At 34.8% G+C, this 17273-nt stretch overlaps 1 protein-coding gene across 11 annotated transcripts in view; it reads right to left on the reverse strand.

Moving 5' to 3' along the window:
- KTN1 (kinectin 1) overlaps nucleotides 1-17273 on the reverse strand; it is a 102912-nt gene that overhangs the window by 8427 nt on the left and 77212 nt on the right. For 3 of the 11 annotated variants that reach the window (XM_082735042.1, XM_082735045.1, XM_082735044.1), the window contains 10 exons: nucleotides 17077-17167; nucleotides 14956-15042; nucleotides 11368-11457; nucleotides 5777-5857; nucleotides 4900-4989; nucleotides 4681-4773; nucleotides 3634-3705; nucleotides 3102-3185; nucleotides 2858-2941; nucleotides 385-468 (listed from right to left, as the gene is read on the reverse strand). In XM_082735042.1, coding sequence (XP_082591168.1) covers nucleotides 385-468; nucleotides 2858-2941; nucleotides 3102-3185; nucleotides 3634-3705; nucleotides 4681-4773; nucleotides 4900-4989; nucleotides 5777-5857; nucleotides 11368-11457; nucleotides 14956-15042; nucleotides 17077-17167 — 856 coding nt within the window. The remainder of the gene's footprint in view (nucleotides 1-384; nucleotides 469-2857; nucleotides 2942-3101; nucleotides 3186-3633; nucleotides 3706-4680; nucleotides 4774-4899; nucleotides 4990-5776; nucleotides 5858-11367; nucleotides 11458-14955; nucleotides 15043-17076; nucleotides 17168-17273) is intronic. The other 8 variants (XM_082735047.1, XM_082735050.1, XM_082735048.1 and 5 more) reach the window with 3 other exon arrangements.

A 17273-nucleotide genomic window follows, 5' to 3' on the forward strand; every position in this document is an offset into this window, starting at 1 on the left:
ACAAATTTCTGAAACATCCAAGGTCTACACATTTTGGATCTATAAAAATCAAAAGAAACATACTCTGTAAGCAACTACAAAGAAAATCCCAACAAAACAATATATGGATGTAACCCCATTTTTAAAAAAGAGTACCTTCAATTACACTTAAAACTTAATCTGTACTTTATAAAGTAATTACTTATATAAATGTGTTGAAATAATGAAGCAAATTAAGAATAATCGAAAAACAAGTCAGAAAGTAGTTCCAAAAATGCAACAGCTTAAATTTATAAACACATTAATATGAACAAAAATCCAGAATTAGCAGTATGTTTACTTAAGATTCAAGGCACAACAACATAGCATGGTGATATGGCATCTTTAAGACAAGCAGTGTCTTACCTTGTGCAAGTCACCAGCTACCTTCTGTCTTTCACTTTGTTCAGTTCTAAGCTTTGTGAGTGTTTCATTTAACTGTGTCTTTAACTGTAAAAATAAAGGACCACAATTAACTTAATTTGCATCCTTCTTTGATTGTGCTGAGACCTCTAGAAGAATGAATGAGAAAGAATGGGATCGCTAACAGTTATTATGCACAGTGGATTAGCCAATATGCTGCACCAGATGTATAGAAAAGCTAAGCAGTGGAGGTTCCCATCTGGAAAGCTAAATATAAGAAAAGCTAGAGAAACAAAGTAGGGTTCAGAGTAGAAAACTGTAAATGTAAAAATAAAACCATCACATTCCAGTAAAGTGCCTTTTAAAAGTATTACTATTCACTATTCAAAAAGTACTTCATTCATATTTAAATTAAAGTAAAAGGCAAATAGGCCAGAAATTTTACTGATTGGTTTTTTAAGGACTTATGACCTATAGAGTTAACAGTCAATTGTGTAATATTTTAAAAAACATTGAATGGAAGATTACAAATCCAGTAAAATGAAAACTTCAAAAATTTAAATGTTGATCATCCTTTAAAACATCACTAAAGAAATCAGTGCAAGACCACACGGGCCTAATTATACAATAAACAATGTCTTAAGATACACTTCTCAAGAACCAATTTGTCCCAACAGTTATAAAGTTCTATAAACTCTAGTGCCAATATGTAATGCCTCTTCTCATGATAAATGCTCCGATTAAATAAGAATGAGGGAAATGGACTACACTGACAACAAATAACTTTCTTATTAAACTCATCAAGTTAATTAATTTTCCCTAACACTGATAGGCATAATACTCGTTTCTGGAGACCCAAAAGGGAGAAATATAAGATACTAACCTTTCCAACTGAAGAAAGGATTAATGAGGGACATTCCATTTGGAAATTTTATTTGGGGAACTCTATCTAAAGACCCAAATGCTTCAGGTTTTGCTCTTTCACTTAACTCTATTTAGTACATCAGAGTACTACTCCCTTGGCCGCCAAACATACAATGTATGTATAAGCAAAAAAATTATTTTATCTTAAAATGTGCCAACAGTCATCCTGAGCAAACGGAACTAAAATAAAAATTATGAATTCAAGGCAAAAATAAGAAACAAGTATCATTTAAAATGGCCCCTTAACAGAAGTAAAGAGGCAAAAATACAACAAGAACATTAGGCTGAATTTAACCATAATCCTATGGGTTTGATGCTACTGTTGGGGTTAGCTACTAAGCACCAAAGTTAAAAGTAAATTTTCCAACAATTGTAGTTAAAAATGATTTTTAAAAAACACATTATAAGGTAAGGCTTAAGGCTTTCAGCTATGGCATAATCACTGTCCTGATCTGTACAATATATATAACAAGCATATGTATAAAACTAGTCACACATTGCAGTGGGAATGATTCAATTAAATAAAATGAAGAAGAAAAGTAAAACCAAAATTTTATTTCAAAAATAAAGAGGGGGACTCTATGTGTACTTTTCAAAGAGCCCTACCTTGAAAACTCATTTCCATAAATCACTGCCATAACACAGAAGACCAACCACAACTGAGTGAGTTAACAAGTTTTATTTGATACACACAGCAGTACTAAGAAAATTCCAAACCGGGCAAGACTTGAGGTGAGGAGAAAACTAACTATAATCTTCCTAGAGTTTATTCAGATACTTCCAATTTAGTCACGTGTTGTATTAATTTTTCAGTCACAGAAAGACGACGATTGTTTGAAACATACAATGAGACAGTAATATTTATGTAACAGCTAAAGTATAAATTTGTAAATTTGCCAGAATCCATTAAATTTCCAGAAAATTTAAGAATGGGAATACAGGGTACTCTGTCATTATAAGGCATTTAGCTATCTTTAGTTAACTTTAAGTCTACAGTTTTAGAATTGCTATACTCTAAATATTATGTTGATGATAAAGACTTTCACAAGCTTGTTGTTATCTATAATTTGTAGGAAGACCAGTTAAAATAAGCAGCTGAAATTAATTATTGCCCTTGAATGAAGAATATGTATCTTCAACCTTCAATAATCTCCTTCAGATTAGAGAACAAGACCAGTTAACTATCAATCATTAACTCTAAAAAGAGAATCTTCACAATTCAGCCAATCTTTATCTATTTGTTTCACTTCTTTATTAACTGAAAATAATGCTGTCCAAAGAATTAAGTTTTACAAAACATGAATTTTTTTCTGGAAAAAAGAGTTGCAAGCCAAACATGCCATTGTTAGGAGCTAAGAAAGAAGGATCATTTTAGGAGTCAAGAAAAGAAAGATCAACTTAGGAGTCATCAGAATACGAAGATTATCTTAAACTTATAAAAATGCCAAGCTAAAGATGTTAGCAAGGAGAAAAAGTTTGGATGGTTTCTCCACATGTCAACACAAGTGTTTTCAGAGCCTACTTGATACCCAGTGGAGAACAAGCTTCTTACCAAATTTAGCTCTTCATTCTGTCTTACTGCTTCAGAATATGAATCATCAAGTTTTTTCTGCAATTCAGTCAACAGATCTTTCAGCTGCAATGAAGTTTAGAGTTTAAGATTGATCTCCTTATGATATCCCATGTTTTGTACGCTACTTGGAAGCTCTGCCACAAACAACTTACACTGAAATATTTTATCATTATTACAAACTTAATTTAAATTGAGAAGCAAGGTCAAAAAATTCTTTAAGTACCTCTCTGACTTCTGTAACATAGGTAGATCGTTCAATTTCTGCCTTCTCTAGTTCCATTTCCAAATGCTCTCGTTCTCTTCTCAGCTAGCAATGCAACAAAGAAGAAAATGTTAACACATTTAAGAATTCCTTTCGATGCTATGATGCTCCCCCATAATGGAAAGTTATGGAACTTACAAATATAATATCATCTCAAACACTACCCAAGATTTTTTTTTTTAAAGATTTTATTTATTTGACAGACACAGATCACAAGTAGGCAGAGAGGCAGGCAGAAAGAGAGGAAGGGAAGCAGGCTCCTCGCCAAGCAGAGAGCTTGATGCAGGGCTTGATCCCAGGATCCTGGGGATCATGACCTGAGCTGAAGGCAGAGGCTTTAACCCACTGAGCCACCCAGGTGCCCCTACCCAAGATATTCTTTAAAAGCGTAACAACTGCATCATTACAGAAATCTTAAAAAACAGATCTTAAGACAATGCTTAATGCTAAAAATGAGTCCACAGGTTATAAGTCAAGCGATGAAATAACATACATTTTCAATATCTTTATTTTCTCTTCTTAATCGCTCTAGCTCTTGTTCTGAAGATGTGACTGAAAACTGCATCTGAAATGTGAAACAACTATATGACCAAGTAAATCAAGAATATAGAGCTGCTATCTGGGAGAATTTTAATCAGACACTTCAGAGATTTTGAAATGCGTCTCATTCTAAAGTCATACTGAATTTTAAAAGACCTTGAAAGTGAGAGCATGACATTTAACTTGATTTATATTGTCACCAAAACATACCCTATTGGCATATTATATTAAGGCCTAGCTAGAAATGCTTATTTTTTTTTCTAACAATCATTTAATAATTGGCTATATTTAATCCCCAAATGCATTAACATAGAATACCACAGGCAATGCTAAATTCTGTACAGGTTGGCCCAGGAAAACAACTGAGCAACAGAGGACACTCTTTACTTTCCCTTTATTGTAATGGATTTTTATTACAGTATAACTGGCATACCATATCCTGTTAGTTTCAGGTGTACATTATAGTGACTTGATACTTTCATACATTACAAAATATTCCCCACAATAAGTCTAGTTACCATTTGTCACCATATGAAGAGGACTACTACAACAGATGACACTCTTTACCAGAGCCAAGTAAATGGGAGAAAAATTAGGGCTGTACAAGAATATTCAGATCACATGAAGAGAAAGACTCATTAACTTTTTCTTGAAAACGATATCATGGGTCACATATCAACATCGCAAAGCTTGTTCTGAACCCCAAATTCTTTGCCTTATTTTATCACATAGTAGTTCTATAACTTCCAAAGCACTTTACATTCTAGATAACTACCTTTCAGCCATGCTCTAAAACAATAATTCTCAAACTTGGGTGGGCATCAGAATCAGTTGTGGAAGCTCTTTAATGTACAGCCTGCTGTCTCCACAGAGTTTCAGATTCAGAAAATCTCAGGTGGGGCCCAAGAATGGGCATTTCTAACAAGTTTCTGGCTTATGGATACTGCTGATCCAGGGCCCACATTCTTGAGAACTACTTGCTCTAAGCTTTTTAAGGTACCTGTTTAATAGTCTTCTGTGATTCATCAACCTTAACTTTCCATTTATTTTCTTCTTGCTCCACACTTCTCTGTAGTTTCTGTAAAATTCCTTCCTATGGGCAAAAGCATAGTTGTTTTGAAAAATTCATGTTCTAATGACAAGATAAACTATTTAAGCCACTAAGGAATAAGTTAATTTAAAAATAAAGCCAAAATGTAGGTTAAAAATCATTTCCTACTGTTTCTGCTAAGACGGATTTGTATTTTTCACACTCAAGCTGTAACAGTGTGTGCATTTCATCAGCTTCTTTCAACTTGTGCTCTAGAACCTAGAAAAGAATGAAATAAAGAAAACTTCTCTAGTTTTACCAGTTTTGTGTGCTTCAAATTTGTTACAGTATTTAATGGTATATAATGACAAATGGTTTCTAATTGTTTTATAGTGAGACACTACATTTCAACCTTCTTGAGTAGCAATCAAGTTCAATGACCCTTTTGGTCATCTGTCTTTACTAAAGAAACTCTGAGTCTGATTACTATAAAATATATTACACAATTTATAACAGGCTTATCACTCTTTAGCAGGATGATAAAAATCAAAGCAGAACCACATGTGAAGTCAAGTCACAACACCTATGCTACACACACATGGAAAAGAGGATTTTATTCATGCCACTTGAGATACAAAAAAAATCTTCCAAATTTCAGCTAAGATAAAAACACATCTAGATTCTGAACACTTTTAATGATGTATTTGGGGAATACTTTAGCAAATCAGTCAGTTTCTACCTACCTACCTCAACTGATCTTTACTTTTTAAACCCAGGCTAAAAAGAGAGTAAGAGATAGTTAAATATACAGTTTCAGAAATGATTAAGATACAGAGTTAAAGAAACAGCAAACATTAGCTTTGTATACTTATCAAACGCAATGAAGACTTACAGCATTTCTATCAAAATTTATACAAAATGAAATCACCTTCTTATACTTTCTCAAAAGGTCATTATTCTACCCATAATATATACTTTATCTTTCTAAGCTCATAAAGACAAAGTCTGATTTACTTCTTTCTTCCATGTCTGGTTACAACATAGATAGTTCATTTCTTGAACTAACCTTAACCTCCTCTGAACCTGAAGTTTCAGCCACACATTCTTTTGCCTTCTTTTCAAATCCACGTAACCATTCACTGTAACTCTGTAAAAAAGAGAAGTCAAAATAACCAATTTTCAAAAATATCTAAATGAAACAGGTAAAACATTTGAAACAACTAAATTAGATGACCATGAAATAAACCTATAGACAAACACCACCCCTCTGGAAATTTCAAAGAACATAACTGCTGCATAAATTGTACCTAACCCAGTCTTGAAAATAATAGAGATAAATAGAGATCTGAGTTCACTTAATTCCAGCCTCTACCACTTACTAGTGCCAGGATTAATAGATTCAATCTTTAAAACAGAGAAAAGTGAAAATAAATAAATTTCAAAACTTTTCTCGGGTAAACCGATTCTCAAAAAAGAAGTGTTCTGAGTTCATGAACTAATGAAGTTGAACTGAAAATACTTTATTCAGAGGATTTCAAACACTATGAAGGTGCTCCAGGGATTTTGAAAATACTTAGAAATACATACATATAATGAAATATTTTTAAAAGCATAATGAGAAGCAGTAAGAATGCATAAACATTTACTTGTTTAAATTTTTTTTTTTTAAGATTTTATTTATTTGACAGAGAGAGAGATCACAAGCAGGCAGAGATGCAGGCAGAGGGGAAGGTGGAAGCAGGCTCCCTGCTGAGCAGAGAGCCCAATGTAGAGTTCAATCCCAGGACCCTTGAGATCATGACCAGAGCCGAAGGCAGAGGCATAACCCACTGAGCCACCCATGTGCCCCAACATTTACTTGTTTAAAACCAAGAAAGGGGGAGCACCTGGGTGGCTCAGTTGGTTAAGCAACTGCCTTTGGCTCAGGTCATGATCCTGGAGTCCCGGGATCGAGTCCCACATCGGGCCCTCTGCTCAGCAGGGAGCCGGCTTCTCCCTCTGCCCCTCGACCCTTTCATGCTCTCTCTCTCTCTCAAATAAATAAAATCTTTAAAAAACAAACAAACAAACAAAAAACACCAAAAAGGGGGCACTTTCGTGGATCAGTCAGTTAAGCATCTGTCTTCGGCTCAGGTCATGATCCTGGGGTCCTGGGGCTGAGCCCCACATCAGGCTCTCTGCTCAGCAGGGAATCTGCTTCTCCCTCTCTCCACCCCTACCCCTGCTTGTGCTCTCTCTTGCTATCTCTCTCAAATAAATAAAATCTTTGAAAAATTATAATAAATAAAAAAAAAAAGCTCTATTTGTGTTGATAGATTAGCTAATGCAAAAACAAGGCATATACCTTGGTTTAAGTCATTCTAGATTTTAGAATAAATTATCCTACATTTTTGATGCTTCTTGTCCAAATTTTAAACTCTGATAAAGAGTATCTCTTATAGGGGCACCTGGGTGGCTCAGTGGGTTAAAGCCTCTGCCTTCGGCTCAGGTCATGATCCCAGCGTCCTGGGATCGAGCCCCATGTCGGGCTCTCTGCCTGCCTCTCTGCCTACTTGTGATCTCTGTCTGTCAAATAAATAAGTAAAATCTTAAAAAAAAAAAAAAAAAAAAAAGAGTATCTGTTAGATACTTAAAAGAGACTAAGAGGAAATTTGATTTAAACTCTTTGGTTTAGTTTACTTCGAGGAAAAAGAACACATGAGATTTCTATCAACTGCTCAAATTTAAAGCTTTACGGATATGGCTGAATCAGGATTCTCTATACTTTATCAAGTAATAATAAAAAACAAATAAAGCTGGATGCTGTGATCACCCCACAGTACAGTAACTCATAGTTCCAATTGGTCAAAAAGGCCTATTTTTTTTAAAGATTTATTTATTTTTGAGGGAATGAGAGAGCCAGTGAGCGAGTGAACATGTGGTGTGGGGGAGAAGAGGGAGAAAGTCTTAAGCAGACTCCACACTCAATGCAGACCCCAACGCCGGGCTCGTTCTCACATCCCTGAGCCCCTGACCTGAGCCAAGACCAAGAGTCAGACACCTAACAACTGCACCACCCAGGGGCCCCCCAAAATTACATTCTTACATCATAAATTTGATCCAAGACTAAACGTATACTATTAAAATCCTACTTAGCTTCAAATACTGGAATTCGATAAAAGTTAAAAGTCAGCTGAAAAGATGATTTAGTTGCTTAAAGTTTGTAAACATTCCTCTAGGTCATATAGTTTGGATCTCTCCTATATTGATTAGCTAGCAGAAAAGCAAAAGAAAACAGTAAAAAGATTTTACTTCATGTATAAAATTCCTTTTATATCTACTGACTATATTAACTTAATAACTTTAATTAACACTGTTTTATCATAAATTAATCTATCCTTCACATTTTCAAAAGCCTAAAAATGCTATACTTTTAGTAGCAGAGTTGATATATTTCTATATATCAATAGAAATAAGAGACTACATACAGAAATAGCCAACTTTTAACAAGCGGATGAACAAAAGCGAAATATCATCACCCAAATCTTATGGTAATTTATAAATATTTGTAGTGTCAAAACCTATATGGCGGTTGAGAGTAATACTGCGGTTAAGAAAGAGTCTGTTAGGGCCCCTGGGTGGCTCAGAGGATTAAAGCCTCTGCCTTTGGCTCAGGTCATGATCCCAAGGTCCTGGGATCAAGCCCTGCATCGGGCTCTCTCCTTGGCGGAGAGCCTGCTTCCTCCTCTCTCTCTCTGCCTACTTGTGATCTCTCTCTCTGTTGAAAAAAATAAATAAAATCTTTAAAAAAAAAAAAAAGTCTGTTACATTAAGAAGAATTTTTCATGTCAGTGATTTTATACAATCTTTAAAGAACAGATATCATAATCACTAACTCTCAGCTCAATATAGCCAAATATAATAAATCCCAATTTTATTTCCACTAAGTAATAAAATTGTAAAGTAGAAATAAAAACAGGTCATGGCCATAAAAGAAAAAACATTAAATAAACAAATAGCAACCCCTTTTTCTAGGCTTCATGTAAGACTAGCACTAGAACTAACAATGTATCCTTAAGTCTGTCCAGTACAAGTTGTCTCATCAGTTGAACTCATAGTGGTAGACATTTAACTATAGTGATCAAACCCAAATGTATCCACAACAGTTACCAAGGAAACAAAAGAATTGCTGCTTCTTGTACAAGTTAAATGTAGACAGTATGTAGATATAATCTGAGAGCAACAGCTAAACTCAGACTACACATAAAATGGACTATTAAATTTACTTATACCACACCTAGCACCCACAGAAAGAAGAGCCAAGAGCTCCTCGGAGAAACAGTTGACTCCCAAGTTTGGGGTAGAAGACGTAAACGATAAATCAGAAACATCTTGTCATATCACAAAACAAAGAAGCTGTGAGAGTTTAGCAGTGCTGTGTCAAAAAAAAAAAGACTTGGGGCGCCTGGGTGGCTCAGTGGGTTAAAGCCTCTGCCTTTGGCTCAGGTCATGATCTCAGCGTCCTGGGATTGAGCCCCACGTCGGGCTCTCTGCTCAGTGGGGAGCCTGCTTCCTCCCCTCTCTCTGCCTGCCTCTCTGCCTACTTGTGATCTCTGTCTGTCAAATAAATAAAAAAAAAAGACTTGATAGCCAGCCTAAGTAAGTTCTCATCAGCCAAAGAAAAACAAGCAGACCTTTTACAGACCTCATGATAGAAGTGCACAACACTGCTATGAAGAAGTCTTGCCTTGGGGCGCCTGGGTGGCTCAGTGGGTTAAGCCGCTGCCTTCGGCTCGAGTCATGATCTCAGGGTCCTGGGATCAAGTCCCACATCGGGCTCTCTGCTCAGCGGGGAGCCTGCTTCCCTCTCTTTCTCTCTGCCTGCCTCTCTGTCTACTGTGATCTCTCTCTGTCAAATAAATAAATAAAATCTTAAAAAAGAAAAAAAAAAAGAAGTCTTGCCTTACTCCATCCTACAACTGAAGGACAATCTGAATCTCATCAGGACTCTAATGACTACCAATTTATGGGACATAAAAAGAACAGAGAACACACTGACACTACAGGGATGCAGTTGGTTAAATCCAGACTGGGAAATTTCTTATGAAACTACCTGGTCTAAAAAAAGGCGGGGGGTGGAGGAGGACTGGGTGGCACCACTGGTTAAGCATCTGACTCAATTTCAGCTCATGAGATCAAGCATCACATCAGGCTCCACGGTGGGTCTGTAGCCTGCTTAAATTCACTCTCTTCCTCTTGAAAAGAAAATAGAAGAGAAGGGGGGGGGCTGCTAACATATAGGAGGGGATCTGCAGAATCAAAAGGATCTAGGAGACATCTTAAACCAATCACATACTGACCTTACTTAGGTCCTGACTATAACAAACTAGAGTAAGTGGTTGTTATTTCATTAAAACTGAAAATTTATATGGCAAAAGGGAGAAATGCATTGACAAATGTATAAATTAAGGATTTTTAATATTATTTTTAAAGCAATCCTTATCTTTTAGAAATATATACTAAAATAATTATAGACAAAATGCTCAGATGTTTGAATTCCTTCAGAATAATCTAGGAAGTACAAGAAACAAGGTAATATAAGACTGTGTACTGATGAATGGGGTACACCAGCCTCATTATGCTATTCTCTCTACTTCTGAGTGTTTATATAATTTTCCATGAAAATAAAATTTTAATCATTTTAAGAAACTACATGCACTCACTCTGCCCTCAAATATTCACTGTAATAATTCTCTGAATCAGAGAAACTTTTATCTCTCACTTAAGCTGAAGTAAAGCAAGATCTTCTGTATTATCTTCAAGCCTTTCCTTAAAGAAGTTAATAGGTGACCAAAATCTTGAGCTTTGAAATGAAAAGAGCCTGGTTCAAACTATTAACACATTTAATTAAAAAATAAGGCGTTCCTGGGGCGCCTGTGTGGCCAGTGGGTTAAGGCCTCAGTCTTCAGCTCAGGTCATGATCCCAGGGTCCTGGGATTCAGCCCCTCAGGGAGCCTCCTTCCCTGTCTCTCTGTCTACCTGCCTCTCTGCCTACTTGTGATCTCTGTCAAATAAATAAATAAAATCTTTAAAAAAAAAAAAAAAAGGTGTTCCTAAAACTAGAAGAAATCTATTTTGAGGTGTCGGGATGGCTCAATCAGTTAAGTGTCCAACTTTGACCTCGGCTCAGGTCTTGATCTCAACATCATGAGTTCGAGCCCCATGTTGGGCTCCATGTGCACTGTGGAGCCCACTTAAAAATAAATACATATATATATGTATATATATATATGCACATATATATATTTATATATATATAAATACAAAAAATTAAATTACAATAATAAAATCATGCTGTTTTGAATAAAGCTATTAAAAACATAACTGGTTTATTAAACATTAAGAAATATTTCTCTCCCAAATTTTTATGATCTTCTAAATAATACATATTATGTAAATTTCATAGCATACAACAAAAATATCAGTTGAATAAACAGAAATGAGTTTTGAACCAAGCTATTTATCTTACCTACTCAAAAGCACCCTATGCTAAAAATAGAAAAGATTAAGGAATAGATGTACTTCTAAACCAAGTGTAGAATGCAAATGTTGTTTATTCACAACTTCCTTAAATAATGGTAAAGAGGACTTATTTAAAAAATAATAAATCAATCTTACCAAACTAGAAGGAACAGATACTTTTGGGAATAATTTTTTGAGAACTTCTTTAGCTTCTAATTCAATAGCTTCCACATGTTGTTGTCTTTCCTAAGGCAGAAGAGGAACCAAGTCAAACTTACAAGATTCTAGAATTTTTTTAAAAAAGCCTTTTAAGCTTTAAGGGAGGAAAAAGTCACAGTATTTTAAAAATTCATCTTAATACTGACAAAAGCTACTATTTCTTATTTTAAAACGTTAAAATGCTTCCATAAGAAAAAATCTGCAAAATTTCTAAAGCATCCTAAATAATGATGTTTTAAGTTAATCAAACCAAGGCAGTATCTGATAATATGGACACTTTCCTTGCTCTTAGAAATCAAGTGATCTGCCCTTCTAGAATCAATGCAAAATACAAACAAGAACAAAAAATTAAAAATACACTTCCTACAGCTAAAACTTAAACTACATGCAAAAAATATCTACCTGGACAATATAACTGAGGCTTACTGGCTGGCAAATCTCTTTCTATTAAAAAAAAAAAGCATCATGGGATTAAAAATGGCATTTCCACATTTCCAGTTTCAAGGTCAAGTGAAGTTACAAAGAAAAAAAAAAGGCCATCAAAATTTGATGGGTGGTACATATACGAAAAACAGGAAAGAAAGAGAGGAAAAACTGATGGTGATTAATTCACCAATACCAAGTATCAAGAAGACTAATTCTGACACTCACAGGACTATCAGCTGTAAATTTAAAGGTATTACAAATGCATGTCTAAATTTGGTGATTTTAAAACTACAATGGGTATCAATTATTAACTCAAAACTATGGTTTGTCAAAATTAGGGTAATGACTTGATTACACGTTAAATAAAAATCTAATGGTCAAACTACCTCTACAAAATTTTAAAAATGACACCCGAAAAACGCACATCTAAACTAAGCCAAGAAAAAAAAAACACTTGTGAAGTTCAACAGATGACAAGAAGGAAAGCAAGCTAGCAACATCTCAACCTTATCTTTCAAACACCATTTAAATGTAACCTTTGAAATCCATCGCTGATTTAAGATGAATACACATCAATTCAGAAAGTAAATAAGGGGTGCCTGTGTGGCTCAGTGGGTTAAAGCCTCTGCCTTCAGCTCAGGTCATGATCCTGAGATCAAGCCCCACATTGGGCTCTCCGCTCTTCGGGGTGCCTGCTTCCTCCTCTCTCTCTGCCTGCCTCTCTGCCTACTTGTGATTTCTGTCAAATAAATAAATAAAATCTTAAAAAAAAAAAAGTCTAAATAACATGAAAATCTAAAATTACACAATAAAAAGCTAGAGATTCATCACATTCTGTACACACACAAAAAACTTTTTTTCAACATTAGTGGCAGTATTTTACTAGATGTTTTAATGGATTACTTCCAGTGATTCAATAAAGTCCACTATTTTTCAGAAATACACCTAACTGCAGAAGATACATTCATTCAAGGAAGATGATTAAATGCTAATTTAGAATTAATTCACAATTAAGAGGTCATTTTTATCATCTGACGACAGAAGTGGCAGAACAATCACTAAAGAAAAATAGGAAAAGAACACTGTGCAACGAAATTTTATGGAAAACTTTCCAAGGGAAAAAGAATCTAACTAAAAGAAATGTGTCTTATTTATAACAAGAGGGAGAAAAATAAGTTAATTTTGATTTGTACTAATTTTGCTAAAAAGTTTCCATCTAATTTAGTACTTTGGTTGTGGATAGCATTTTCTATTCCACTTTAATACCCGGAAAAGATCTGGATATGGAAAGTTGCTATTTTTATCTAAGTGTAATATTTATGAAATATCTTCCACATGAGCCTATCATTTATAGTAGCTCCTCAAGAGTATTTACTACTTTAAAGATAACTGTGAAAAAGCAGTGTATCACCCTCTCTTACATTTTACATAAAGTTATTGTTACTTACTTCTATCATCAAAAGCACTAAAGGAGTTCTACAGAGTTCTTTCTCCTTCCAGCATAACTTATGGTTCTGCTTCAATCAACATCACTTTATACTCAGGCTGTCTGACAACAGTGTAAATTCCATTAAATTAGAGAAAGACTGGAAATTCTATTCTCTGCAGATCACTAGCTATGCAAGCCACCATACACGTGGTGTTGAGTTTTGAAATAAGGGTCAATTTCTATACCAAGCACATGATGAAACATGGATAAATTCTAGTTCTCTTTTGGAAATAATATGCAAGAATGCCGAAAACGATGGCCTGTAATTTCTTGCAGGAATGGCATGATATTAAGTAAGGGATGCATACTTCCCAGAAACCCAGTCTCATGAACAAAATAAAAACTACAACGCAGGTGTTAAGAGTAAAATACAAAGTAACAAAAACAACCAGAAATTACACCAGAACCCCCATTGCTAATGGAACTGACTGCAACCACTCACAATGAAATAACGTCCTACCTAGCTGGCCCTGCTTTCTATTTTCCCTGGCCTAGATTTCTCTAGTCCCAGTGTCTGCCAGCTGTCCCAAATTTAGGTCTTAGTGAAATTTAAGGCAGGTGAATAGGTACAGAAGTACAAGTCTATTACACTAGAGGAAAAATAATGACAAACATACTTGATTATAAAAAAACTTTACAGAAACTATTCTACTTAAAAAAAAAAAAAAAGTCCTTCAAATGTCATTAAGACCTACATTTAAAATTCAATAGATTACCATGGTCCACAAAATACTTAGAGAATGCTCAACTAAATCACATAATTGACTTTATTAACCCATCTACAAATTTCAATACCCCTGTTCCACATATATTCTTTTTTTTTCCCCCCACATATATTCTTGATAGAAACTGTCAAAATGCTTGACTGAACTGGCACATTCATTTGTCTCCATCTTTAAAAACAACTCTTCTCAATATTAAGCCATCAGAATCTCTGAACCCATGGAACAACCTGAACTCATGGAGAATATCTTCTATTGTTTTGAAAAAGAGGGAGCTATATATTTTAGGAGTACTTTATATACTCAGGTCAAAAGAACTATCCCTTTTATTAATATTCCATACTAAACATAACACATGCCCCATTACTGTCCAGCCACTTCAAAACCTCAAGTTTAACTCATTTCTTCTAAGGAACCACCAGAATTGATCCCTTCCCTGTAGTTAACACTTCGATTATTTTCTACCTTGTGTGAGTCATCTTGGTGTGCCCCAAAGAACTTAGGAGAGTTAGTGTGCATCTAGGTATTCAATTGTGTTCGTTAATTCAGTTAGATTTTGGGGGCCAACGTTTTTACTAAAGTGCCCTTAACTAACCCACAAGGGGTACAGTGACAAGAGCTTACATGGGTAGCATAGATCTCTTTAGATTTTTCAGCTTAAAGCAGTCATCACCAAAGCTCAAACAATCAGGTAATCACAACTGCATGCTCAAAATTAAAGCTTCAAAGAGTAGATGAAAAAAGCAGAGATGACAGAGATGATAAATGTGGATGATAAGGAGATTTTATATTTAAATTGCAGTAAAATTAAATGCTTTAGTCTGATTTTAAGACAAGCTGCAGATTTTCTCTGTTCAGTGGATTGCTTCTAGGAGTTAGCATTACAACCTTGGAAGTCTTGTTCACTTTGTCCTGCAGCATTTTTTCAGTTGATGCCAATGCTTCCATTGCTTCCCAGTTTTTCTCCCGAAGGTCCTAATCATTTTTAGAAAGAATGATTTCAGTTTATCCATAATTGAAAGATTTTTTGCTTTTTATTTCATCAGTATTTTGCACTGCATTTAAATGCTGGTTACTGCAAAATTATTTCAATGGGAAATATGTATATTAGCAAAAAAATAAAAAGCAATGTTTAGAAGTCTGAATGAGAAAATAAAGATGCCCACTTCCCATGTTTTAGTATACACACCAGATATGCCAGCTATAGAGTAATTACTGTGTACATGTGACAAAGAAGAAAGCATTCAAAAGTAAACACACAAACCAAGATAAAACTATGGTTTCAGGTACACCAAATATTAGGGGATTAAGGACAGGGCAAATACACAAGTACTGCAAAAAGCTTTACATGTGATTCTTAAACAAGGCCCATGAACACTCAGACTTTCCACTACAGCAAAACATCATTTCCTCTAAATAGGTTTTATTGAATTAATGCATTTCGAGTCCACCTAGGAATAACAGAGTCACTCCTTGTGCTTGCCCATCTTTTTTGGCATAGTCAAATGTGTATGCCATAAAGCAACCTGACATGAATGTATGAGCTACTTGATCAAGGCTGAAAACAGGGAGGCTGGAAAGCTAAAAACCACATTCTTTTGGAAGAGAAAAAGAAGTCACTGGAAACTGAGTTCTGAACTATCTATTTTAATAGCATTTCATTAGCAAATACCAGTAAGGACAATCTGCTATATTTCAGTCTTTCTTCAGATTTAGAAATCTAAACATTAGATTTAAAAAAAAATAAAAAGCCAATAATCACCATTTACGTGAATTCTTAATGTGCCCAACACTGAACTTGGTGCTTCCCATAAATTCTCATTAACTCTCACAACAACGCTAAGAGGTGTTTACTCCCATTTTATAGATGGGGAAACCACAGGTAGGGTAAGTTAACAATTTTGGCCAGATGTACACAGCCAGGGTGGTGGCTGAACTAAAATGGACTCATTCCCCAATGTTCTGGCTCTTTTCACACACGTCAGTGCCTGCTGCAATGCTGCTGCATTAGAATGCTATTACTATGTCCACCTCATCTCAGAATCCGGATAATAAAACACAGTTAAGATGTTAGCAGTATATTGGCAAATTCACCTCAGGTTTTGTGGCCAAGCAATACTGTTAGTAATATTACACAAAAATACAAAGGGCAATTCACATACCTAATTTTGACAAACTCAGGGGTGCAAGTGCATGTCAACTTGTTAAACAAATTTATGCAAATTTTGAAAAACTAAGCTTTCATTAGAAAACACATATCAATTTCCTACCAATATCCGCAATAAGAGATTTCAGTAACATGTTTAACCTTGTTGGCGTCTTAGCAATCATACTTTTGTGTGCAAAAATCCCTTCTCTAGCAAGAATGTTTGGATTCTACTTACAGGTATCACCTTCTGGTCAAAAAGAATTTAAGAAAATCACCCAAATTCACTGTCTATTCAGTAAAAGTATTAGGACTTAAATTTCTTAGGGTACTACCCCTTCCCATTCTAGTATTAATGTATTAAGGCTCTAAGGCCCCTAATAATCTTAATTACCAAAAATCTGATCCAAAGGAGGTTCCACAAGGCTCTGAAAGACAAGTACTGAAAATACTAGGTTTCAATACTGGGTTACTTTTGGTTTACAAAAAGGCTAGCCCCGTCAAATTAAAAGGCGATGCCACTGATTTTAAAATACTGAGATGAAAAAATAATTTTTTCAAATAAAAGTTCAACAGAAAGTTAGCTGTATTTAAAAAAAAACAAGAAATCTGAAGCTGTAGTAATTATAGTTCAATATCTAAAATGATAATTAGAAGTACACGAATTCATCTTTTCATTTATTCATTAAAATATCTGTTCTCCAGTAAAACGATTAATAATCCTCCCCAAAAAGGCACACACAGAACAGTACTTTCTTACAAATATCAGGAAGAAAACTACAGAAGTAAATTTTTTAAAAATGTGATGCACGGTATTTCAGTGAATAAAAAGAAAAACTTTATTCTGACAAAGATTTGCTTACATTGTTTTTCTTCCTCTGGTGTTCAACAGCCTCCTTCAAAGAATCTAACTCATTCTGAAGACCAGTTATTTCTTCCTCTCTTTCTGAAATTCTAAACCAGAACATAAATACACATAGCAACATTTTAGGTAAACACTGAAGGTATTTATTACTACAAAATAAAAACAAGTAGATGATGCTTTGCAAAACTTATTAAC

This window comes from Mustela nivalis (assembly GCF_964662115.1).
Source record: "Mustela nivalis genome assembly, chromosome: 6".
NCBI lineage: Eukaryota > Metazoa > Chordata > Mammalia > Carnivora > Mustelidae > Mustela > Mustela nivalis.